At 38.0% G+C, this 27,509-nt stretch overlaps 2 protein-coding genes across 2 annotated transcripts; both read left to right on the forward strand.

Annotated features, from left to right (window-relative positions):
* Positions 1-1,604: 1,604 nt before the first annotated feature.
* On the forward strand, positions 1,605-24,621 carry LOC139944548 (nuclear distribution protein nudE-like 1). Its single transcript, XM_071941595.1, has 9 exons — positions 1,605-2,025; positions 11,740-11,893; positions 12,617-12,765; positions 15,009-15,054; positions 16,505-16,595; positions 17,371-17,520; positions 19,298-19,392; positions 20,338-20,420; positions 22,159-24,621. The coding sequence occupies exons 1-9, from the start codon at positions 1,937-1,939 to the stop codon at positions 22,235-22,237; spliced, it is 936 nt and encodes a 311-aa protein (XP_071797696.1). The 5' UTR covers positions 1,605-1,936; the 3' UTR covers positions 22,238-24,621.
* LOC139943653 (uncharacterized) lies at positions 7,215-8,569 on the forward strand. The gene is made up of 3 exons (XM_071940384.1): positions 7,215-7,382; positions 7,839-7,952; positions 8,293-8,569. The coding sequence occupies exons 1-3, from the start codon at positions 7,263-7,265 to the stop codon at positions 8,479-8,481; spliced, it is 423 nt and encodes a 140-aa protein (XP_071796485.1). The 5' UTR covers positions 7,215-7,262; the 3' UTR covers positions 8,482-8,569.
* Positions 24,622-27,509: the final 2,888 nt, after the last annotated feature.

A 27,509-nucleotide genomic window follows, 5' to 3' on the forward strand; every position in this document is an offset into this window, starting at 1 on the left:
GAGGACAAAGGAGGGTCGTATGGAAGAATGGATTACTGGACCAAAAAAGTAGGGTGTAATGCATTGTATGTATAACAATGCAGGGAAACGTGAAAGGGTTGGATTAGAGAGCAATTTGCATGATGCAACTAATGGACAAATTAAACAACAACAAGATCAAAGGTAGGGTGTTTCAAAAGAGGTAGGGGGGCTGTGGAGAAATCGGGTTACCACATACCACTGCAAAATAATGGAGACAGTTTTTATAACCAGGGCCTATATACATATTAAACAAAAAACTTATTGACCGAACAAATTTCGTATTATTTTACACTTTATTTACAGAAAATAAATAAATATACAAAAAATAAATTCTTCAGCTCTTATAAAATGGAGGGTAATGGTAAGCTATTCAACACCAGTGTTTATGTTTGGTGCAATGGGTTGGACGTCTTGAGTTGGTGAATCCGGTGTGATTCTCTATGCTTTCGGTGTGTGTCATGTATTATTGTGTGGTTTAAAATTTATTATTTGTTAATAAAGGTAAAAATAAATAATGGATGAATAATTAATTATGTGTTATATAATGAATTGTATGTAAATAATTGCGTTTAATAAAAAAATTTACATTTGGTGCCCCATAGAGTCACGACCCCAAAACTATGGTTATGACGTCACTTGGAAAAAAACACAACCGTGGTCGACGTGAACGAGGTCCACGTTCACTCGAATCTAACTCGGGGAGGGCGGCCTAGGTAATTTGGGCTGGTAGCGTGACTTTCTTTAGCGAGTTTAACGCTTCATCCAAGGCGATTCACAAAGCAATTAAGTCCACCCGAGACAAATTGTCAGTATCACCGTGATTGTATTGTGATTGTATTGTGACAATGGCAGTGTGACGAGTCAGTGCGCCCCCAAGTTGTGAAATCGGTTCCTGGTCCACCCCCACCCACCCCCATAATTATACTCCGTTGGACTGTTGAATGAGACTAAGGTTTGCATATTTAGTGTGGGCGGCGGGAGTTCCTTTCTCCCATGACCAAATAGGGACACCCATCCATGGAGTGATGGGATGATTCTAAATTTCTATTGTTGTGGGAAATACACAATCAAAATGGATGCCGCTTTATATAACACCATGTTTCTACCATGTAGACAAATTAAATCAAATTTTTCCTCCATGCTAACCTATATGACTCCACCAAAAGTGTGGATGAAAACTTTCTTTTTTTTAATCAATAAATATACATACACGACTGTCGCAATAATATAGTATCTATTGATTTAAAGATGGTTTTCGCCTGCACACTTTGGTAATAATTTAAATTCAACTAAGGTCAACTAAAATATTTCCCTTTTTGTTGTTTTTTTCACTTAAAGACCTATTCAAAAAATATTTTGAAGAAAACATACTTTTTAACTTCGTCCCTGTCTCCCATCACTAAAATATTCAAACACAACAACAAAAGTTATTGTGAAAATGACAATACCAAAATTTACATGATTTGATTCGTGGTACGATATGACTTGGGTACGAGTTTATTTGGGTTACGAGATGACCTCAAAATGGGCAGCCATCTTGTCTTCGTTAAACGGGTTGCGTTTGCATTCTAATTCTAGTCTTAGATCAAGACGTTCGTATTATTGCAATCCTAAACGTAATACACAACACGCAACGTTCAGTTGGTATTAGTTGGGTATTCGTTCAAGTTATAAAACACACACAACAACGTCTCAGTCCAAGACTAGACTGTCGTTCTTGCAGCAGTTCAACAAAATACGGCGATCTGTGTCATTCATGTCTACGTTTGTGTACGAGACAGACCTGAGTAGATTCCCAAGAGCAGGAAGATCAACCCACTGCCGTCCGCTACTGTCACTTGTCAGTGTCATCATCGGCCGTGTGTCAATAACTGTTATATCTATTGTCAACCATTTATAGTAAGTTATTTGAATCATGGCTGGAAAGGCTCAACCATTGTCGTTCAAAAATACCGAAGAAGAGATGGTGTACTGGAAAAACTTGTGTGACGATTACAGAAAAAAGTGAGTTGAGTGTGTATCCTCGTGTACCCTATTTTCACGCACTGAAGACTTGAGATAGAATTTCAGATTAATTAACAGAACCAAGAACAACTTTGAGCTTTATTTTTATTTGTCCGATGTCATAGCCCACCTGAGAGGAGAATTTCAAGCCCGTAGAACGCCATCGAAGCACAATGGAGGTCCTCGTATGCAAACGACCCAAATTTGTCGGCATACGTTTTGCGTCACATAAATTCACGCACTTTTTTTGAAACGTCAATACGGGGACCCTTTCTATGCCGCCTTTTCTTCTAAGCACTCGAGTCCGTGCAGCGGGGAAACTAGAAGGCCAAAACTGCCAGTTATAACTATTTACCCTATCAATTGTTAGGTTTCTACAACAGGCTAGCTGAACCCCCATCTTACACCCGGCCAGTCTGTGGTGAAGCCATCAGTTTACAAAACTAAGCTATACAACACTAAAATGCTGTTTTTTCACAGTTAATTGTATTATAACAAATTATGAATAATAAAAGAGCGTATTTTTTATCAATAAGGCTTCTGATGTTTTTGGGGTGTTTTTTTAACCCACGTGCAATTTACAATCAAATCGTAATTTCTGGAAATTTGCCTATAAGGCACACGTCCACTTCAATCTTTCACAGTTTTTTTTATCCCCTCTGTTGTCATGTAAAAATCATGTGATCTTGTAATTGAAGTAGTGAAGTATGGCAGACAACAAACGCAAAGAACTTTCAGGGCAGGGTGTTTTAAGTGTTATCAACCATTTTAGCTAGGCATATTTTTTGTTTAGTCTAAAGGTAAGATTTTCTAGTAAAATTATAGATTATCTAAAATATCAACCAGAAACGCTACGATTTGTCCCATCTTTGCAGGAGATTGAAGATTATGTTGTATAGTTTCATAAAATCAAAAAATTATGTCATTGCGTATTGTAAACAAAAAGTTACGCAGCGGGAAAGGTGCTTGTGGGATTATTTGTAACGCGCAGATTTGGGGTATCGGAGGATACAATACATGGTGAACTGTGGTAAGTCTTTATATTGACTAAAGACTGTAGCATACAAAATGACATCGTCATGCTATCATCATCATCATCATCATCATCATGGTCTAGGTAGGTAGGAGGTACTTCTAGAAACTATAAGGCTTCCCTGTGAGCCTTGTTATAAGGGGTCTCATAGTTAGGGCCTCCTGTAACGCTATACGTTTTTCAAATCAGCATTGATGGGTGAAAGTTTTACGACCATTTCGTTAGCCAGCCAGAACTGAAGTTTCCTGTGTACTGTACATCTAAAGCTTTCCCCACCCTACTCAATATACATTCATAATGCTTGTATTTCCTTTTTGTTGGGTGAAATTAGTGAAACAGTGAGCACCGAGCAGAAAATTGTATTTTTTGACGATGTTTGTTAATTTCACTCAACAAAAAGGAAATACAAGCATTATGAATGTATATTGAGTAGGGTGGGGAAAGCTTAGGTGTACAGTACACAGGAAACTTCAGTTCTGGCTTGCTAACGATCGTAAAACTTTCACCCATCAACGCTGATTTGAAAAACGTATAGCGTTAAGGAGGCCCTAAATATGAGACCCCTATAAAGCTCACAGGGGAGCCTTATAGTTTCTAAAAGTAGGTAGGAGGTACAGAATACCTCCATCCATGCCTACAACCAATACATGGTAACTAGCCCCACTTGTGTGGCCAAGGATAGAAGTGTGGCTACATGGTAACATGATCATGTAGCCCCACTCTTGCAGTTAAGCTGAGGAAAAGTACGTTAAGGTAGGGCTACAGCAGTACAGACAGTACAGGCAAACAGTACAGACTACAGTACTCCCAGTAGGTAGCCCAGGTTGGACTCCTCTCCGTTGCAGGCAACGTGACGGAGTCCAGGGTATAAAGGTCCCGTACCATTGCGAAAAAATATTTCTACCTGAACTTTGTTCCTTGTTCCTACATGTTCCTTGTAGTTGGAAATCTAAGCTCGCATTAGTTAAAATTGTGAAAAGAAAATTGAAATTGACGTTTTCCGATCCCATGTCGTGCACAAACTTCCGTGTTAACACTTTCTTGCACTGATCACTGGCAGCCTACTATTTGCAGCCAAATCGCTGTCAACTTGCGTCAACCAAACACTAAGCAGATGGAAAATAGTCAGCGAGCAATTTATACAAAGCGCAGAACTTCTCATCACGCTTTTTCAAAACGAATCCTTTAGAGTTTAAAAGGGTTCTTCATTAATAAAGACCGAAACTAAAGTTCTAATGGCGGTGTCCAGGAACTGGGCAAGCAAGCGTACATTACATGGCACCCTTGGGTGATTTTATGCCGTACGAATTCATGTCGAGGAGCTTGACGAAATGTAGCGCGCAAACTTCGTTTGCATGCGCATTTTGCTGCATGCAAATTTCACTCCCAAAAGCAAGAAAGCCTGCGCATGAATTAGGTCAGTTCGGGTACGCACAACGATATATGTCTGGCGCTGCAACTGGCATTATGTTGGGCGAAATTTTTGAAATTACATTTTTATGACTTGCGCAAGCCGATCGTGTGTGCAAAAAACAAGCAAGAGGTAAAGAAAGTTTGCGCCATAACAAAATTGCAGCTTGCGCCCCCCCAAAAAAGGGGGGGGGGCCATCAAAGATTGCACCTAACACTTTTACAACATAAAGTACGTACATCATCAATGGAAGAAAGTGTTAACAAGCAAGTCAGATGTCTATCAGAGTTAGGCCTGGGCGAATAGTTCGAATATCCGGTTAATGGCGAATAAGTTTTCTTATCCGTAACCTTGTATGCCTTTTTTTCTTTTTCTTAACCGGATATCCGCAAGGGGGTGCGAATACCTATTTATAAGCCGGATAGTCCTGTAATTACAACCAAGTAACCGGATATTCCTATTACCTGCGATCCTCGGGGCGACAACTGATAGGAATGTTTTGTCTGGATCCTTATGAAATGAAACTTGTATTAAGACAGCATAAAACAGCATAAATTAAGTATTTAACTATGCTCACTCCATGAAGAGTTAAAACAATGACATTTCTGACGTAATTTGTTCACAGATAACAAAAGTTTTCCTTCACGTACAGTCAATCACCATCAAAAGAAAAAGCAAATCGCCATCTTTAAATTAAATCCGGTTATTTTTATGAATGAAACAAGTGACACTGTCTAAAACTAATATCAATCCGCCCATAAGATCTCATTCATAAACGAACAGCGTGCTCTAGCGACGGGAAAAAATATTTGAATATCCAATTAATTTCTGATAGTTGGCCCGCGTTAACCGAATACCAAATTTCACTATTCACCCAGTACTATAGTCAACGATAGTTGGACCAGTCTAGTTGACTATTTGCGACCATCCACTCAAGGCTGGTCGAGGTTGGTCGCATCATTGGTTACCAATAGTAATTTGTCATATCACAGTGTGCAGCAGGCAGAGAGGACCAGTTATTCTTAAAGTATCAACTTTTTATGTGTTCACGGCATAGCTCTATCATGTCTATGGTGTTCACGGCATAGCTCTATCATGTCTATGGTTCACGGTCATCTTTTTCACATACGGTCGCTAGAAAACAACTAGAGTCATTCTCACTTTTATTTCAGCGCGCATGCGCTTCGTACGTCACGAACTAACCACTAGTCGATGATTGTACCCTGATCAAACTTGCTCATTGGTGTCAGTATAAACAATTAAATTGGTTGAAAGAAATGTACATTAAAGAGTTTGGGTACCGGTACTTTTTGTACGAGACAAAACACAAATGTCCACAGACTTACATGAAACTAATTACATGTGGAGAAGATAATGATGGCAAAAAACTTCCCTTAAAATATTACTGGCTGTAGTTTTTTTAGAAATGAGTTGGGATTTACGCGACTCTCCTGAAAATATTGTAAGTGGTTTTCCCTTTTTTTCTCCAAAGACTTGACGACTAATGAGCTGCAGCTTGTAAGGCAAATCATTTACAAGTCACATCTTCATTCACAGTGAGTAGGACTCATGTCATGAACAACAATTTGCTCTAGATACAAACGGTACCATAACTCTTTAAAAGCATTGTTTAGGTGTATTATAAATTTTGAGCAATCTATAAAAGCCACCTTTTTAGTTTGCAGCAGCCAATCTAAGGACAATTTTAAGGCCGAGTTTTTGGTTTTTAAGGGGATGGTGCTTTTATTTATGTTTAAAGGGATGCCGCAGTGAATTCAAATAAAACAGTTAATTTTGCTGTCATTTATTTCTGATATATGTATTGAACATGAATAAAATGTGTTTTGTTTATTCCCGACATACGCCTGTATCTGACTTGTGTAGTTAGGGAATAAGTCATGCCCCCCCTTTTGTGGATTGTTACCGCCCCCCTACCATCGATGTCACGTCGGGAATTTAAACATTATCGTCGGCAAAAAGAGTCTGGTCCCTAACTACACGCGCCTAGGTACCAGGCCACACAGTGCACAGGTCTCTATATGCACACAGCCAGGGGGCCCGACCACTCGGGTTACCGACATGACGTCACGTTTATGCAAATGAAGGCTCCCTTTTAGGGGCGGGGTTGGTTCCCCTAATCTCTTGAAAACCATTTTTAAAATACTTGCGCATTTAATAAAAAAATATAAAAAAATATTTAAGGTTTAAAAAGTCATGTTTAATCGTTTAAATGAATTAAAAAACACTGCAGCCACCCTTTAATTGATACATGTACAACAACCTTAACATCAAAGGTTTATCTCCTCTGCCAAAGTCATAAAGCGAGCGGGTGATAATTGCTCAGTAAACAATCCCCAGCAAGCGCTAATCCGATTAACACGATCATCCAGCCAAGCGCAATACATTGTGGGTACTGAAATTCGTCATCATTTGTGTTGCTGTGGCCGGAATCCGTTTAAAGGCCGGTTTATAGTTGGTCGCACGACGGAAATCTTGCGCGCAATCCTAAGACTGAGGCCTTAAAAACGGTGTCTTTTTATGATTGCGCATCAAGATTTCCAACGCCTGACCATCGCGGGACCGACTATAACTCGGCCTTAACAATCACTGTACAAAATGGCCGCTCACGAACAGTTTGTGGTTCAGAATTTAGCGTTTTTAGCTATTTTTCAGAGGAGGAATTTGATCAAAATGATCTTGAAGGCTTTGGTTTGGAAATTCGAGGCTGAGGCTGGTGAAAATGTAAGAAATTTCTACATGTGTGGACGTCCAGAAACGAATTCAAATCAATGAATGCCTGCCAGTGCCACTACAAATGCGATGGATTTTGACGCCGAAGAATTCCAGCTCGCAGCAGTTCATGGTTTTGTGGTCGTTGCTTTACCAAACGACAAAACTCCAATGCTGAAAATGGTAGGTTGTTAAGCCTCCCCTTTCTCTTACTATATTTGCATTATTTTACATTATTTATTTGTCATGTTTCCTCTGCATTTCAGAGACAATTTAAATCTTCTTATATAGAAAAAGAAAAGGCAATTTTGGGGGATTTTATTTTTTAAACCATTTTGCTATTGCCTGCCGTTATGTTATAACGTATCAACGTTTCTGTTGTCCTGTTTTACTGTTCGTTGCCATGCCTTGCCAAATTTTGTGTAACCATTGAAGGATGTGTCGTCTGCCAGACGTCAGTGGTTGCAATTGTGTGAACTGAATGGTGTTTTGTTTTTAACTCCATTAATTATGATTTGTGTAAATTATAGCCTTATTAATGTGGGGACCCCTAGTACATATTTTTAAAGGTTTGATTGCCCGATGGACTTAAATTCCATTCAGCTTATAATTTAGGTATGACACTGTTTTAATTAATAGGTGCTGAAAATGGACCCAGTATCCAATTCACATCCTACAACTTCCAGCGTTGCCAAAGGAAAGACCAAATCTACTCAGTACTGCTGTTCGTCGTCAAGAAAGACAGGAAAAATGGTAGGTGTACCACAGTGCATGTAAAATTTGATTTCTTAAAAAAAAAAAACTTCTTTAACAAACCTAAAAAGTATATATCGTAGCACGTTTTTAAAAACAAAATATAAAAACAAATCAGACAGATTTTGTATTCCCGCCCCCAAAAAATAGTCCAGGGCCTCAAGTTTGATCCTAGCCGAGTCTTCCTCAAAAGGCTTCTCCTTTTTTAAAGCTTTTGTGAAAGACTTTGCTACTGTCAAAACATAAGGCTACTTCAGGCAATTTCCTAATATTTTTAATTTTACACAAGCAGTGTACAACAGCTAATTCTGTTTTTGTTTCTATAATTATAACCTTACAGCCTCTGATCGTCCAGCAGCGAAGTTTACCCAAGAGGATGCCATCGCCAATGCCAAAAATTGTTATTTGTTATGAAACTGGATTAGATAGCAAAAAACATTGTGAGAAACGGCTACCTCTGAAGAAACGTCGTTTTCGAAAAAGAAGTAATATTCCACTAAAACATTTGATTTTGATACCTCAGAATTAGATTTTGAGGTCTCGAAATCAAGCATCTAAAAGCACACAACTTCGTGTGACAAGGGTGTTTAATCTTCCGTTATTATCTCGCAACTTCAATGACCAGTTGAGTTCAAATTTTCACAGGGTTTTTTTTGTTGCATGTATTGAGATACACCAAGTGAGAAGACTTTTGACAATTACCAAAAGTGTCCAGTGCCTTTAAGGCAAATAATTTTATAAAGAAACTGCACTCAATACATTATTGAGCCTTAGACTGGTTTTAATGTGCGAGGTGCTACATGTCCAATTTATCCAATCAATTATTACAGTTGTTCACTGATGGCGTGACTGTATTCTTGTATAGATTATTTGTAAGGGCAATAAAGTTTAATATTAAAAATGCCTAAGGGACTACATATCATTCTGGAACAGAAATTTACAGGGGCAGAATTATTTGAGTGCTTTATATTTAAAATGTCTTTATCGTTTTCATCAATCAACCAATCCATGCATACAAGCCTAAAAATAAAACAGTTTTTTGTTTGCACTATTTAATCATAGAGGTTTTTATGTGTTTTTTTTTAGTTTGAAATAAAAGGAATAGGATGTGCAGAAAAACAAGTCCAGAGTTTCATTAGATAGAGTTATTTTTATGAATAAATCTTGTTAAATAGAGTTATTTTTATGAACAAATCTCGTCTAACAGGAAAGTTGTCATAAAAGGACAGCAAAACAGAGGAACACAAAGATAACTTGAGATGTTCAATGCATGTAACAATAAAAATGTACGTAAAGTCATCTTAGTAGATTCTTTGAGAATACAATGTTACAATAAAGTATTTCGGATATTAATTGAAGTAATGTCTTTTCCTTTTCACTTATTATGGCTCGCTAGCTTTAATTTTATATTCTGCCTTAAATCCATGCTGTGGCCATACTGTGAAACTGGAGCGTTATCACTGTCCACCGGCCCCTCTCCTCTCTGCTTGCTAAAATATTGTTCAAGCGGATCTTGATTGAGCCTCTCGCTAAAGATGATCTCCGCTCCGTCATCTTACACTAAACAGCAGTTTGGTCAGCTCTACGAAGGACTTGTCGACTGTGTTCAAAGAAGGGATAAAGTGTTATGAGTAGTTGTTCAAATGTTACATATTATCTAAAGGGAAAATAGCTTGTGTGCAGCAGACCTTACCCAAGGAAAGCTAACAGTAAAGAAATACAAAAATTAGACGAGAATAAATTGTTTACATCGATTTTGAAATAGCTAACAAAAGTGGCTAAACAGTGCCCAAGGACTAGGAGGAAAATGTAAAAACTTTGTTAAAAAGTGTTAATTAAAATGAAAACTAGTTCTCATATTAATATTTATACTATCTCACTTGGCCTGAGCCTAATTCATTTAATAAGAGAACATTTTTCAGCCGTGACAATCAGCCTTGGAATGCTTCAGTCTGCCCGTAAATCGGGTACTCACAGCAATAAATCAGACATTTCAAGTGGTATAAATTTATTTTGCACACTATTGCACACGCTCTTTATTTGATCCAAAATAAAGAGGAACATCTCCTCTTCAAAATGCACCTTTATTTGGCCTTGGGAAATTTCGGAAACGCACCAAAATACACTGAAAACATCACTTTTTGAGGGTATTATTATACAAAAAAACTTTAAAGTCACCTGGAAGTGGTATTTTTTTTAAATAAAGCTTTTGTCACTAAAATATGTGTTTTTACGAGAGGAATGTGAATAAAAAGTTAACTAAGGTTTAACAATTAGTTTTGATTGTATTTACAAATTTACGAGTAGGTCCCGACCCGAGAGGGCGCTGTTCGTGACGTAATTCAAGGCGCGACATTTGAAGAGAAAATTTGTAGTCAGGCCCCCGTACATTACGTCTGGGAACATGGCACATCAAAACAAATTTAGACACGATTTTACACACATACGTACATTGAAACTTGAACATGTTGAATGCCTAGTGGTTTTTACAAAAGCTATTGCTGCTATTTTTATTTAACTATGCGACTTTTTAGTGACCAAATGGGTTGTAAGATGTGGGTCTGCCCTACGTATTATTATAGAAATACGGCCACGGAGCAGACTGCACGCACGCACTGTGGCTGCTGTATAATGTGCGGACGGTCACATATGACCTGCACGCCAGTGAATCGCATGTGGTACCAAAAAAAAAATCGTGTCACTTGGCAAAAGCTAAAAACATACCCTCAAAGTTCAAACTTACGCACATTTTTTCACGTTTAGCAAATGCTCCTCTGGGTTCGTCACGTCTTTCAGATACCTTCTTCGATTTCCCACTAGCTGGAAAAATTGTTGGGAAGGCGTCGTGTTTAAGAATGGCTCTTCTAGTCATGTCAAATGAGTGGTGTATCCCGGATTCGAAGCACGACGGCTCGAAGTGTTCGCTGCATAGCGCTGAAACAGACGTCGGACCGGACCACTTTGCTCAAGTTAATCTGACTTTCGCAGCCCACAACCGCCTATACTTGGGATCTGCAGGACATAGATGAAGACTGACCCCATCTTTAGTTGTTTTGCTGCATCCAGCAGCAATACACCTGGTCGGCATTGCCGGAAAAATGCCAGATAAAAACCCTTTTTCGCAGCGTCTTAGAATTACATGTACTTTTGCACGTGTGTTTATCAACGCATCGAGGCAAAGTCTTCCTTTTCCTACGTCACAAAAGGGGTAGGCAGAGTCAACCCCCCCAAGCACTTAATTAATTTTTTTAACATATAAATCGTGACAAACAATTACTCAAAAAATTGTTTTATTGTTATTAAACATATACTCTTATGTTTAAAAGAAAAAAAAATCCTATTTCCAGGTGCCTTTAAAAGGTTGAAAACTCACCTTCCAGTGGGCCGATTTTGACAATCAAAACATCGAAACGGTCGTTTTTTTTCTCCGTTCATTGTACGACCCAGTGCGCATACACCACCCCCCTCAAACTGTAGTGCGCATGCGATAACCCCTTGTTTATTTGTTGGTAGTTCAGCAACTCCAATGAAAAGGGTAAATTAAGTGACGTGTGCAAAATTTGCAAGTGGCAGAGGAGATCAGCACAAGGGGATTAGCGCGGTCGTAAAACCGGTGAGCGCTGGGGAGACCCAATGGAACTTTGTGCAGGCTTGGGAAGGTGCTAATTGGGCTTAAGATAATAAAGCTGGCATGATCTCCTTCTAATTTATTCCTCCATGATTGATATCACTGTCTGTCATCGAGCAATGGCAGCTTATTAATATTCCAATTTTGTGTTATTTTCAGCTGGGAAGAGTCTAAAGAAGAATTAGATGAATTTCAAATCAGCAGTCAAGAATTAGAAGCGGAGCTAGAAACCCAACTGGAAACTGCAGAAAACAAGGTCAAAGAGTTAACAGTTGCCAAGGAAAGACTACAGGTTGAAACAGATGCACTGAAGGTATTGATAGTTTTTTCTAATTGGTTCCATTTGAGCTTTGTATTGTAAGAATGTTAACAACGTTTACAGTGTAAAAGGGTCATTCCGTGTCAAATCACCCAAAAAAAAGGCAATTTTAAACCCTACCCTCTTCAAATTTGCTCATATTTGGTTTATGGGGTAATCGTGGCTCAACAAGCTCAAATTTTAAATTTCAGCTCCATCCGATAAACGGAATTACGGTCGTTTGAATGTCGGAGGTCAGGCGCATGTCGACCGAAATCAACAAGAAAGAGCATGCCGTAGCGCGAAAACCGTTTATCGGATGGAGCTGAAATTTGAAATTTTAGCTTGTTGAGCCACGATTACCCCATAAACCAAATTTGAGCAAATTTGAAGAGGGAAGGGTTTAACCCATTGGGTGATTTGACACGGAATGACCCCAAAACATAGTCGCGTCTTACCATTATGATCAATGGGTGAAGTCTTAGGTTTATACCTCTATTTAATGTACACACTTGTGTAACGTGTGTGTTGTGTTGACATTTAGCCTTTCATAAAGAGTCTGCTACATATGGGTGAAACATTAGCCCATTGTCATGATTGCCTATTTTTTGCATTTATACAGGCGAAGGTCCTTTTGGTTGGTAAGCAGTTTGCAACAGCTAATTCTATTTTCTCAAAATTTCTCTCCATGTACTTGTGTTTTTGGTGCCATTTATGTATAGTCTTTTTGCTTAACAGGAAAAACTGGAACATTCACAAAACGAATATCTACGACAGATAAATGAGCTCCAAGATGAGTTAGCACAAATCAAAGCAATTCGTGATGAACTTTCCAAGTATATCCGGGAATTAGAGCAGCATAATGATGATCTAGAAAGGACAAAAAGGTGAGTGCTTTAAAAGTTCAAAATACTGCCAATGGAGACCCACTGCCTGTGGGGTATAATCTTAATCTCATATCCTATGCTAAATAATAACCTTGTGCTTCTAAACACATCGCTCTCGATGCGTATTTTTTATACAACCACACCTCAAATCACGGACAAATAAAAAAGGTTGTTGATAAAAAAGCATTATCAAGGGCAGAAATTAGGGGATAAGATTTTAAAAAAATGCAAAACAATAAATTTGTTTTCCTTTTTATTTTTACGTTTCGGAAAATTGTATACAAATATTGACTGTTTCGAGTGCTATGGTTAAAACTACGACTCCCGAGGTGATCTCCAGAGCGTTCTATTTTTCTAAGGCGCAGCCGAGGGAAAATGGCAGTCAATATTTGTTTTATAACACCCGACCAGACTATTTATCGTCTTCGTACATCTTCGCTAGTGAAAAACCTTGCAGACCACCCAAAATTTGTTCGACTGGTCCGGCCAGCGATTTAAAAAAAAAAAAAATAGTTAAGAGGAATATAGCTGACGTGCACATGTTCACTTCTCGCCACTTGACAAGTTTCAATTTTTTTCAATTTTTCAGAATCTCATCCCTGGTATTAATGACAATATTAACATATATGAATGATTGACTGGCATCGCAGGTGCACTTTGGAATTGTATAATTAAATAAATACAGAGAGGGAAAAAGTCAGAAAGAGAGAGTACATGTAGGTATACACATTCAAACCGGGGACCTATAACAAAAGAGGACAATAGAGTCAACAGTTGGAAAATGAGTACAAAACCAATAAGGAGCCAAAAAGTTAGAGTACAAACAAAAGAGTGGCAATAGGAGGTCCACTGTTGCAGGCGTATACAAGCTTGTAAGAGGGAATTAAAGATAATCTCTGTTGTCTTTAAAAACAGTACTGTATTGTGTAATTTGGGAAAAGCCCCTAGTAACAGGAGGAAAGCTAGCCCCTGGGCTGGTCCTTTGTTTTTGCTCACCCAGGGGCTAAACTTGGTGCTGTTGTGTCAGATGTCTATTCATGTATCAAATCCCAGGTCATGAAGTGATTGTTAAATGTAATAAGCTTTAAAATGCTTTGTTTATTTAGCAAAGTTATAGGAACAGGAATGTTTAATTTGGACATGATCCTTCACTGTGTATGTCAGTTTTCAGTTATTCAATAGTTAGAGATTTTAGATTACATTTTTGACATCAACTTATTTTTACATCATTTTGACATCCTTTTTTAAAAAGAATTGTTATTTGTGTACAAATCACATGCAGGGCTGTATGCTTCGTTTTTGAAAGGGCAAGGGCACCAAGGCATTTTCTCTTTGGCAAAGGGCACCCTATGAGGAAATTGTAAATTTCTACTGGAGCATTTCAAGGGCACCAAGGCAATGACAAGGGGCAACGGAGGCAATCGCCTCCGTTGCCTCCGTGAAGTATCAGGCCTGCACATGGACAAAAGTGAAAACATCCTTCATGTATGGCTAGAAATGCAAACTTTCCATTAAGCTCAGTTCATGCCAGACTTTTTTTACAGGCAGTGGACACTATTGGTTATTACTCAAAATAGTTATTGGCATAAAACCTTACTTGGTAATGAGTATTGGTGAGCTGTTGACAGTATAAAACATTGTGAGAAACGGCTCCCTCTGAAGTAACATAGTTTTCGAGAAAGAAGTCATTTTCGGGACCTCAGATTTAGATTATGAGGTTTCAAAATCAAACATCTGAAAGCACACAATTCGTGTGACAAGGGTGTTTTTTCTTTCGTTATTATCTCGCAACTTCGACGACCAATTGAGCTCAAATTTTCACAGGTTGGTTATTTTGTTGAGATACACCAAGTGAGAAGAGTGGTCTTTGACAATTACCAATAGTGTCCTTTAAAACAAGTAAGATTCCAGTCATTCCAAGTATTGAATCCAGGACATTAATTTTTGCAAAACTTGATATTGCGTCCACATGTGTAGTGTACACTTTTTTGTGTGCGATTAATAAATTATAAGTCACGATTTGTTGAGTAGTGACAGTTCTTTGTCATGTGTCTACTCAAGAAGTAAGTTTCACTAGCTGCCCAAGTTTAGTCCTAGTCTGCCTTAAATTCAGGGTCCAAACCAGATCTGGATATGGATCATGGTCATAATAATCATTGCAAAATATAACTGTGAACTGTATGTGAGACCCTAGGACACAACACAAACATTTAATGTCAAATTTATTTGTGTTTTTGTGATAGAACTACGGTGACGTCATTAGAAGACTTCGAATCAAAATTAAATCTGGTGAGTAAAATTTAGCAGTACTGTTCTTTTACCAGAGGAAATTGTTAATAATTTATCAGGATTTTTTGTTTTCATACAATCTCATCTTTGGAAATAGGAGAACTCTCAGTAAAAAACATTGGCCGATGACAAATTCAGATCACATGCAGACTCGTAAGGTCACGCAATGTATGTACATTGAAGTGTACGTATGCATCAAGTATGTAAGTATCCAGAAAGTAAGTTTCCACTGGCACGTAAGAATAAAACATTTTTTTGGTTAAAATCAGTTATTACAACGTGACACAGATTAAAAGGACAGAAATATACACACCTGAAATATATAAAACATCCACCTAATAAATTCCAGCAAATTTACAAAGTATTCAAGTGAATGAGAAAACCGGCTGTGTACAAACCTGCAAGTAGTTAGTTACCCCTTATTTAGGTACAACTGATGTGTTAAATAAATGAATGGAGTTGGGGACAAAGGATTGCCGGTATCGAGTTATCGAGTAGGGTTCGTATGGGGAACACAAAGTCTAAGACCAGATCTATTTAAAACAAATTTATTATAAAGGGGGTGTGTTGGATCTGATAACATCATATGAACCTTAGATATTGCACGTTCAAAAAAGACGTCATATGTTGGCAGGGTGAGGCCTACAGAGCGTTGGGCCCTTACATGGACGCGCTCAAACCGTTCCCTACTTTTCTTTGCAAGTGAAGCATACACACTGACTATATTAAAAGTAACAATTCTTTATATTACAGATTGATAAAATAAATTTAAAACTGTTCTGTCAACATTGAACTACTTCAGCTGTTAAAGGAAAAACATCCGTTGCATAACCTTGCCGAATTAATTAATTGCATGTATTTATTCCAGTTAAGTTTATCAATCAATTACAGTACCAAGATATTTGTACTCATTCACACTTTAAATTTCATTGTCATGGACCCCAGTGATGCGACGCAAATCTATAACCATCTCCTTTGGTTTCGTCACATTAATAGTAAACATACAGGTCATTATGCATGCATCCTTGTAAAACCCAATGGGGAGGAATCAGGTTTGATTAATAATATCACACATTTAATTGAAACAAGGTCTTTGGAATATTTTCTACTTGTTTATCTTTGGTCTAACTAAAAGCCCTGTGCAACCATTTCATGTTTTTGTATTTTTCCACAAAGGAAAATAGAAAATACAAGTCACACTTGTAACACAAATGTTATGTGTATGACCCTTTATTTTTTGGTATTTTCCTGAAGTCTTTACTTTTCTGTTTTGAAAAGATGCACTTCAGTGTACAAATAGGTACAGAGAACGTCCTTTTAATTCAAACAAATATTTTGCTGTGATTGGCTGTGGTCCTACAAAATTTTTGGTTATGGCTATATATTTTTTTACTGAGGTAATCATTATACTATGTGTATGTGACTTTTCTCTTTCCATTTTTTTGTATAGGCCATAGAAAGGAATGCATTTCTTGAAAATGAGCTTGATGAGAAAGAAACCTTGGAAGTAACAGTTCAGAGAATGAAGGATGAGGCAAGAGGCAAGTTCATGTACATATCATGTACATAATCAAGTCATAATTGTAATAATAACAACACTAAGGTAATAATAACTAGACATTCAGTTTTTGTCAACTACATAAACAAGAGAATCCATTAAATAACGCCTTTTCAAAGCATTTTATTGATGACTGTTGAAGAGACTAACTAACCGAAAGGGATGTATGTTGAAAATGCCTTGAACTTTAGACTACTTTGTTCGTTTGTTCGTTTGTTCGTTCGTTCGTTCGTTCGTTCGTTCGTTCGTTCGTTCGTTCGTTCGTTCGTTCGTTCGTTCGTTCGTTCGTTCGTTCGTTCGTTCGTTCGTTCGTTCGTTCGTTCGTTCGTTCGTTCGTTCGTTCGTTCGTTCGTTCGTTCGTTCGTTCGTTCGTTCGTTCGTTCGTTCGTTCGTTCGTTCGTTCGTTCGTTCGTTCGTTCGTTCGTTCGTTCGTTCGTTCGTTCGTTCGTTCGTTCGTTCGTTCGTTCGTTCGTTCGTTCGTTCGTTCGTTCGTTCGTTCGTTCGTTCGTTCGTTCGTTCGTTCGTTCGTTCGTTCGTTCGTTCGTTCGTTCGTTCGTTCGTTCGTTCGTTCGTTCGTTCGTTCGTTCGTTCGTTCGTTCGTTCGTTCGTTCGTTCGTTCGTTCGTTCGTTCGTTCGTTCGTTCGTTCGTTCGTTCGTTCGTTCGTTCGTTCGTTCGTTCGTTCGTTCGTTCGTTCGTTCGTTCGTTCGTTCGTTCGTTCGTTACAAAGGTAAACAGACATTTCTACTCCTTTCAACAGATATGGCTCATGAGCTGCAAGTAAAAGGAAAAATGATGACATTGAAGGGCTCGCATGACTTGCCAGACAACAATAAAATGGCCACAACTCCAATTAAGCCTAAAGTTTTACACGAAGTAGAAACTAACACCACACCAGGCTTGAAAAAAGGTTTGTTTACTGGATTATTCCTTCACAAGGAGAATGGGGTTGGTGCATGTAGATGGTTTTGTAAGAATTTTGTCATTGCTGCAGTCATCATCAAGGAACTTAACTGTTGAGTGTCTAACACATGGTTCAGACAACTCCAGAGTTTTACCGAACCAAATAGATTAGTAGCTACTCAAGGTCAACCCTTTGTATACATGTTCAATGTGCTCTATATAATTTATCAAATTTCATAGTTACCTAATTTTGGTCAAGAAATGTCATAATTGTTACCTTTTTTTGGCTTTAAATATATGTAGTATTCCTTGTTTTAAGTTATCGCCTTTAGCCTATGTCACCATTTAAGCTTGGATAGACAGGCCTTCGGCTCACAGTGTTTTGGTATACTTTTGTTTATTCTGGCCGGCTTAAATTGGTTATGTTGTTTCTTTATAGACTTCTTGGGCATTGGTGATTAGGGTTGGTTAACCGTGACCCCATGTTGACCTTTTACTTCCAGATCAACCGGAAGTGGGACCATATCTCAAAAACTACACAGCCAATTTTTAGTTTCTTTTCAGTTGTAGTCCCTTGGCATTGAAGATTAAACTTTGATTACCGTGACCCCATGATGACCTCTACTTTTGGGTCAACCGGAAGTAGGACCATATCTAAAGAACACATTGAGTAGACATCACACGTGGCTGCATATACATGTACAATACACTCCCGTCCTACACATACAGCATGCAGAGATATACAGAGTCCAAGGTCCAAACAGCCAGTACGCTGTGATTGGCTGCCGGTATATCCATATTCATAAAAACTTGCCCCATGCAGTACACATACACAGTCGGCACACTGCATGTACTATGTGGGTTGGCTGTTTCATGTAGGGTTATGTACTCAAGACTTGTTTATGCAGGGAGAATATTTGGGGTTGAACAAAGAATTGACTAGAGTGGGATTCGAACCAACGACCTCCGGATTAACGTGCAAAAGAACACGGAAAGTTGAGTTTATTTTGTAGAGGATTAAGTTTTTTTTAAAATGATTTTCACAGTTTTTTTTAAATTCAAGCTTTACAAAAATTTGAAAACATTGTTTGCGTATGGAGTGAAGGTTTATTTACGTGAAAAGTTGAGCACCCAAGTTTTCTCAAACTGTACTGTCGTCTGACAGGAAACCAAAACTACAAAAGTGATGTGCTACACACAGATAACGTCTGTACCTAAAACCTTTTGTAAAATCCATTCAAGTCACTGTATTCCGTGTGTAAAAACACAAGTAATGTTTTAGCAAAACAAGGGGAAGACTGCCATTACTGTGTACATGCGCATGTGGTACATGGTACATGGTACATAACCTACTAAACATCCCCTATACGCTGTGTCCACACAGAGAAAACGGTCCGTTCCACACTGTGCTGTTTTTAGACTGTTGTCATCTTGAGATCGCGCTCTATCTACGGCTGTTTGCTGTGTTTTAATTATATGTTTAGAACTTAAAATACACCATGTCAAACTTCGTGGGCGCGTGTGGGCGCTATGCGGCGTAATACGCAGGGCACCTCCAAGCGTTATGTTGCTAAAGGGTTAATAAATACCTTTAACAACAACATCACAAGATCATTAGACTTTGTGAGTTTTCTTTCACTATTATTTGTTAAACATTTTTCTACACATGTTCAGAGGACATTTCTTTGGCTGTTCAACTTATGCTTGGCACATAATCCTTAACTCTCATACAGATTTGTTTCTGTTACTAATAATAATAATAAAATGCTTTCTTATTAAATTAGGTGCAGCAATTGGAAATGCAGGCAATAAACCTCTGACTTCTACAGCTAGAATTTCAGCTCTTGAACTTGTTGGAGATCTCCTGAGAAAAGTTGGGGTAAGTTCCTGTTTGTGATTATTGTTTGTGAATATTCATTGCTCTACTAACACTAGCTGTTTGACTTGAATTTGGGCATTTGACAGGGATAGTTTATTTGACCAGACAATGTTATTGAAAAAGGCAGTTTACTTGACCATCATTCAATTTGATTAAAAATGGTGGTTTATTTGTGTGGGTGATGGTATTGATACAGGCAGCTTATGTGACAGGATTATGGCATCCAAACATAGGTGTTGTGAGGGGGTTGCACTCGCATGGATGTTTGTAAAATGAAGTTTGCCCTGCTAGAGATACCTAATAAAGGGCCATTTGGTTTGTGCCTTGCCCTTTTGTGTGTACTTGTGTTTTAATATTTGCTACCTCATTGGAGAGTGCATTCTAAAGAGAGCATGTTCTACAAAGAATGTTGTTCAAAGTTAAAATGGAGGATGGCAAATATGGGGACAAAGGAAATAGCAAAACTAGAAGTCTGTATATCTTATCAGTATTTGAGCAATAACTGAAGGACTTGGCAAATCAACTCCAAACATGGGTTGTTGTTGATTGGTCCTGTAGATCAGAGCAGAATTCAAGTAGAATGAGAATGTCTCAGCAAGACATTTGTCTTTCTCAATACATCATTATTGTTTTGATGGAATTACAAACTGTTTATGTTACACACCATCTTTTCAGTTACTTTTGCCATTGAACTTTGAAGTAACCATTACTTTATCTTTGCAGGCTTTAGAATGAAGTAACCATTACTTTATCTTTGCAGGCTTTAGAATGAAGTAACCATTACTTTATCTTTGCAGGCTTTAGAATGAAGTAACCATTACTTTATCTTTGCAGGCTTTAGAATGAAGTAACCATTACTTTATCTTTGCAGGCTTTAGAATGAAGTAACCATTACTTTATCTTTGCAGGCTTTAGAATGAAGTAACCATTACTTTATCTTTGCAGGCTTTAGAATCCAAGTTGGCATCATGTAGAAACTTTGTTCGAGATCCACCAAGGAAAGCAAATAGTCCAGTTGATTCACCAAGGTATTTTAAAAATCTCTTCTCTGCTTTTTGGATAGTTTTTGTTATGTAAAGAAGATTCAATTATATTCAGTTTGTTTCATTTATAAACCATGATAAAGAAACATATATATTGTAATTTTAAAAGAGTGAAAGGACATTAAGTGTTGTTCCTATTGGTTGACAATTCACAGGGCAGTGCTTAAATGAGCGATATGAACACAGTGAGGAGTTTTTAAACATGGCCTGATATTGTGTAAAAAGAGGGCACTATCAGATAATTGTGCAGATCAAAAATATTTCACTGTCCAATTTAGGTTGGTAGGTCATTGGCTCATGCAAGTTCAAAACTAGCAGGCAATAGTTGGAAACTCACATTAAGAGTTGGAGCTACAAGGGTAGAAATCCAATTCAAAGTCGCGGTGAGCTGAGTTAAACTGTCAGGTTTGTTCTCATTAAAAAAAAAGTTGTGGATGTTTTTAATGGAAAGGTATTCTTGCTATACAATCTTCAATGCCTCTAAAACGCCCCTGCCCGCATTGTGACACTTTCTAGGAAAACCTGTTCTATCACCCCCATTATCAAAACTTATCTCATGTCACAGGTTTTCCAGAATTAATTTTGTTGTGTCCGTTTTTCTTTTGTTTTGTCTTTGGTTTTACTGCACCTTGAACACCCAGCAGGGTGGTTTGTGTGCATTACAAGTCTTTATTATTATTATTATTATTTAATTTCATCTTATCACAGCATGAAAAAGAAAGATCATATTTTCATTTGTGCCAGTAACTCCTCGAGTGGGGCTACGTCCCGTAGCCTCAGATGGCACGGGTTTTTCTTAAGATCCTCGCTGTTCCCAACAGTGCCGCCTTCCACAACCAATCTATTCTCACATTTGCCCCTGTTTCGTCCCGATGATTCCCCAGTGCTTTCGGAATGGTGCCGAGCGCTCCAACCACCACAGGAACTACTTTCACTTTCACCTGCCAAATCTTACGAAGTTCCCTGGCCAGGTCTTGGTTCTTTTGGATCTTGTCCATCTCCTTAGAAGTTACCCTTTAATCTCCTGGCACAGCTATGTCAATGAGAAGACACACCTTGTTTGTCTTATCTAAGACTACAACATCCGGACGCCTATGTTCTATAACACGATCAGTCTGAATGTTAAAGTCCCAGAGGATCTTGACCTGGTCGGTCTCTGTACCTTTCTCTGGAACATGGTCTTACCATTTTGAAGTCACAAAACTACACATCTGAAATAATTTCATGTAGTTTAGAAGACTTTTGAATTTTTAGAGAACTAAGTTGTTATTTAATTAATTCAATACCTGGTGACGTCATGATCACACGCTTTAAAGATTATTCAATAACAAAAGTCATGAACCAGGGTTTGGGAAAATAAGAAGAAGAAAACAAAGAACTAAAAAGTATGACCAAAAACAAAAGACATTTCGGCAGAGACCCCTAAAACAATATTCAGTCAGAACTTATTTTGTTATTTTGTGCCTACTGAATGCTAATCTAGAGTAGCTAGTGATGATTTTTGAGTGTAAACTCCTACATTTTGGATTGCATTTGACCCAAAGGAAAACTGCCACAGCACCTTATTAGCACACGGCCGGCACAGTAAAAGCGAAGTAAAATAACTGAAATAATGTTTTGCGATCTCTCATAATGGTCACTGGTTTCTTATGTATTTCTTGATGTACCTGGCACTGTTGGCACTGTTTTATTCTTTTTTTTCCCCTTCCATCAATGTATACAGGGCAGTAAAGAGAGCCAACCGAAGTGGTACACCCTCAACGTCTGGAACACTCCAAGGAATAGTCAAGATAACTGTATGATAAACCTTCACTGTACAGTTGTATTTATCAGGATTTTGTAGACTGTTTTGATTGAAGTAGATATCTAACTAACGAAGATTTAATGGATTGTAATATCAAAGTTATAGAATGGAGAGTTATTTTGTCGAATATGCACCATATTACTAAACTATTATGTATATTAAAAATAAAAATAACCTGTTGGTGTTAGACATCTGGACCAGCCCAATGGTTGCTGTAATCTGTACAGATACAATCTTTGCTAGGGTGGATCATTTACTTGGATTATTAAATGTGAAGTTTAAAAATGTACTCACAAATGTATTTCTATCTGAAATACTGCCAAAGGTGAAGAAATATAAGTTAATGGATTTTCATGATTATACAAGCTTAAAACAAATTTGCTGATGTCAGACTCCAACCCATGTCCTCTCAAACACTACACAAGTGCTCTACTAACTGAGCTAAGCAACCCTCATGTTATTTCCCTGTATATTATGCACAAATAGTTAATGGCCTGATGTTTCAAACAAAGCAGAGACTTTATTGAGGAGTTTTATGTATATTGTGTAGCATGCCATCTTAATGATAAAGATTGATCATTATGGGCTAAATTCAACTAAAACACAACATTCATAATGGCAGTGCATATTATTTAATAATTTAAAAAAAATTAAAAATTTAAAAATTTAAAAATTCAAAAAAAAAATTAAAAATTCTCTAGGGTTGTTCCTCTACAAATATTGTACTTAAGGGTTACTTGGACCTTGTGACTTCTATTTAACTATGCTACCAATTCTAATCAAGATTAAGATTTGGAACCACAGTGCAGGGTAACAATTATCATTGGTGCTGGCTCTCTATTTTCATTTGTATCTGATAGACAGTCCTGAGTAGACGTCAACACATTTTTTAGGATTATAAATTGAACATTTCATGCAGTCTGGATAGTCACAACACCAAGCTGTGGTGGCACATCCCTTGTGTGCTGATGTAGCGTTTTCTACAATACAAATTGTTTAGTATGAAATTGAAAATAATGTGTTGGCAATTGTAAATAATCAGTTTAATCAAATCAAATAGAAAGTAACCTGATGGTGTTGTGTGGTTGGTTACCATGGTAACTCAAAGATATCTTTATACTAATTGTTACAAAACACAGCAGGGAAGTATTATTGCCATTGTTACAAAAACAAAGCATGGCATACAAAACAAAGCATTCTAAAACGGGCAAAATAGTTTTTGGAGGGTATTTCCGGCTAGTTTAAACATTTAGGAAATTTAGAAACTGATTCCACTTTTTTATGGATGAATCGGTAACACATTAAATCCCTACTCATATCACAGGCCATGCTATAGCTCTTTTGAAATAAGGTTCTTTGGTGAGCTAGTTAAAGACAGTGGACACTATTGGTAATTGTCAAAGACCAGTCTTCTCACTTGCTGTATCTCAACATATGCATAAAATAACAAGCCTGTGAAATTTTGAGCTCAATCGGTCATCGAAGTTGCGAGATAATAATGAAAGAAAAAACACCCTTGTCACACGAAGTTGTGGCGTTCAGATGCTTGATTTCGAGACCTCAAGTTCTAAATCTGAGGTCTCGAAATCAAATTCGTGGAAAATTACTTCTCACTCGAAAACTACTCCACTTCGGAGGGAGCCGTTTCTCACAATATTTTATACTACCAACCTCTCCCCATTACTTGTTACCAAGTTAGGTTTTATGCTAATAAATATTTTAAGTAATTACCAATAGTGTCCACTGCCTTTAAGTACATGTCACATTGTTCATGTAGCAGCAGCAGTTTTACTATTATAACAATGTTGTGAATGTACCTTTGATTTACTCATATAGAGAAAGCACACCTGGGCCTAACTTCATAGAGCTGCTAAGCACAAAAATTTGCTTAGCATGAAATTTATTTGTTACTGGTATTCAGCCGTTGTTTGCTTGTTTTGAAAAATCACGTGTAGTGGAAGTTTGGAAGAAATTTCATGCTAAGCAAACTTGTTGTGCTTGGCAGCTCAACTAAGTTGGGCCCTGGGCCTTATTTTACAAAGCAGCTTATCAAGGTAAATTATCATGGGCTTAAGAGCTCGGAAGGTTTACCAATGTACTTTTAGTTTGGTTAAGAAGGAATAAGCAAAATAGAAACATTAGACCATGGATCTTACTTGATGAATTCTCTTGACATTATTTCCATGGTGTAATAAGCCCTGGTATTCTGTTTCTACACAGCTATGTGTTCATGAAGCAGCTTCATGTTGTAATGGAAACATTGTGTGATGTCGTAATTGTGAAGTAATGTTAAGTTACAAAATTAATATTCACATAAATAATTTAATACACTGTTTGCAATTTCTTTGAAAAATAAACTAAATATTTTAGTTATTTTGCAAACTTTATGATTGTCAATTTCTTTGAATTTTTTGCTAAAAACATAGGTTTGGGCAGGTTTATTTAAACACAAAATTAATCAGAAGATGATTATTGCAGAGTTGTTTTAGTTAACAGGATTTAATAGATGGAAATTTGCATCGGGATAAAGAATACAATTTTACTTTATATATTTTAGTTATCTTGATCACTTCCCCTGACCATAAGCATCCCCCATGCGTAGTGTGTGTAAAGCCTGATTTTGTAATGTTTTACCCTAAAAAATCACGCTAAAAATATTTCAGACAATCCCGGCCAAATTGTTGGGGCCACCCCCTGTCCACTTTGCCTGTCCCCGTCCCCCACTCCTGTTGATTGGAACGCAGAAGACCGTGCAACGAGAGCCAACATAGAAGGGGGGGGGGGCGCCCGTCCCCCGCTCCTGTTGACTGGAACGCAGAAGACCGTGCAACGAGAGCCAACATAAAAAGGGGGGACGGGGTTCAAAGAGAATCGCCGGGATTGTTAACTATAACTAATGCTACTCTCACATTGGGCGAACATTAATGTTTGAAATTCGCGATAAATTCGCCTAAAAGTTGCGATTTGATAGGTGAATAATGTTCTCGGTCGTCCTTAAACCTATCCTTACCAATATCTTACGCATATTTTTATACGCAAGCTTTACCAACAGTACCAGTGGATTACACCATACCGAGGCTTCACAACATTCGCTGAAATTTAGGAATCGCTAAGTTTTGTTGCTTTCACAGAGTGGCGAATGTTCTTGCGAAGATGAATAGTTAAATTTTGCGTTGAATTTGTTCAAAATGGCGGTTGAATGGTGAATATTTTCATCTCGGTCGCACCCCTCAATCGTGCTCGGTCGGCCCTCTCATTACCAATATCTTACGAATATATTATAAATGCTTACCATTAACGCTTGACCATCCCTTTATGAATGTTGCCAACGCTCAAGCCCGGTTCATACTTCCTGCGAATGCGAAGCGAATGTTGACGTCACAAATTCGCAACGAATAACTTCGCATCAGTTCATAGGAGGGTTATGACATCAAATTTACGTCAAATTCGCTTCGCATTCGCATTCGCAGGAAGTACGCATGCTTTACCAACGTTACAAATCTTACGAAAATCGACGGAGAATGACCGTCTTCGCAACATTCGCTGAAATTTAGAAATCGGTTTCTACATTAACCGATCTTCGTATAAGGAGGTGGGAAATAATTTGTAAACGTTCCGAATTTGTTAGCAACGCTTACGAAGACACTGCGGATGTTGCGAAGTTTGAGCGATTGTCAAATATGTTCTTGCGTTAGCATAATTCGCTAGCACATTCGCCGTGTGAGAGCAGCATAAATTGACCGATCTTCGTAAGGAGGTGGAGAATGACTTGTGAACGTAGTGAATGTTACAAAGTTTGAGCGATTGTTTAAAGTATTTCCATTCGAAAGCACATTCGCTAGCATATTCTCCCTATGGTGACAGTATCATTAGTGGTACCTGTGGTGTTATATTACGGCGCCCATCCCACTCCTGACACGTTTTGTAGTTTGTCTCTGAGCAACCCGGTCGGTCTCAGCCAACGTCAGCGAGGCTTGAGATGTCGATCCATTTTGGCAGCAGGCCCGCAATGCACCACAAACAATCCCCACAATATTGTAAACACATACACCCAAAATGACGGGAAAGAGTACAGCAATGTCGGATGGGGAAGAACTCAGTCCAATTTAGAGTGACTTTGACTTGTTTAACTTAAACTCATCTTCTCGCCTACGTCACAGATTCTACTTCAAAAAGTTATGCGGCTGATCGTTAATTACACCTACTGTCTCTCATTAATTAAATGATTTCAAAGAGATGAACATATAAATACAGATTATAAGTGATCGAATGGGTATTGATCATAGAGCTATATAAAAGAACTGGATGTAATAACATTGACTCACACCACACCTTTCCCTGTAAAGAGAAGTAGGCCTAGAGTTCGTCAGCAAAATATTTGATGAACTAAATTGATCTGGATAGGGGTATTGCAGCTGTAACAAGACTGCAGATCGAGACTTTTTAGCGTAAACTTGCACACTACCGCGGTGGTATGCAAGTCGCTGCGGTGCACCGCAGCGAAATTTGCACCACCTGACTGGAGAGAGAAAAAATGCAAATTTTAATGACATAATGATTACTTTTTTTTTAAGTTTAACTTAAACAAATTATCATTCTCTATTTGCTGTATCTCCTTGAAGTTGAAATCTATGGATGTTAGTATATGGGCATGACTAGCAAACTCACTCACTAAACGCCCCAAATCAACAAAGAACAAACACCAACAAAACGGTAGTATTTGGGCATGACCATAGCAAACTCACTCGCTCCTAAACGCCCAAAATCAACAAAATAACAAACACCAACAAAACTATAGACTAAACAACGACAATTACAGAACTAAACGGGGACAATAAGCACGGCCGATGTATTACGTAATATATTGTGACAGCGAAAACGCGTCCTATTTTACGCGGAAAAAAAAGCACTGAAAAAACACAGGAGGGTGAGGTTTCTAGCAGCGGGAAAATTAAACGCGCGCGATTGGCTTCTGGCTTTACGTCATGCTAGCAGGCTAAACCAATGTGTTGCAGGGGTGGCTTAAAGCCATTGGACACTAATTTCTGAACCGAAAAAAAATATTAAAAGGTCACAGATTTACAAATAACTTACAGGGTTTACAGGAGGTAATGTTGAAAGACTTCTCTTGAAATATTATTCCTATAAAATGCTTTACTTTTTGAGAAAACATTAAAACAATATCAATTCTCGATATCGAGAATTACGGATTTATTTTAAACAGAATAATGTCATGACACGGCGAAACGTGCGGAAACAAGGGCCGGGTG

Source organism: Asterias amurensis, chromosome 11 (assembly GCF_032118995.1).
Source record: "Asterias amurensis chromosome 11, ASM3211899v1".
Taxonomy (NCBI): Eukaryota; Metazoa; Echinodermata; class Asteroidea; order Forcipulatida; family Asteriidae; genus Asterias; species Asterias amurensis.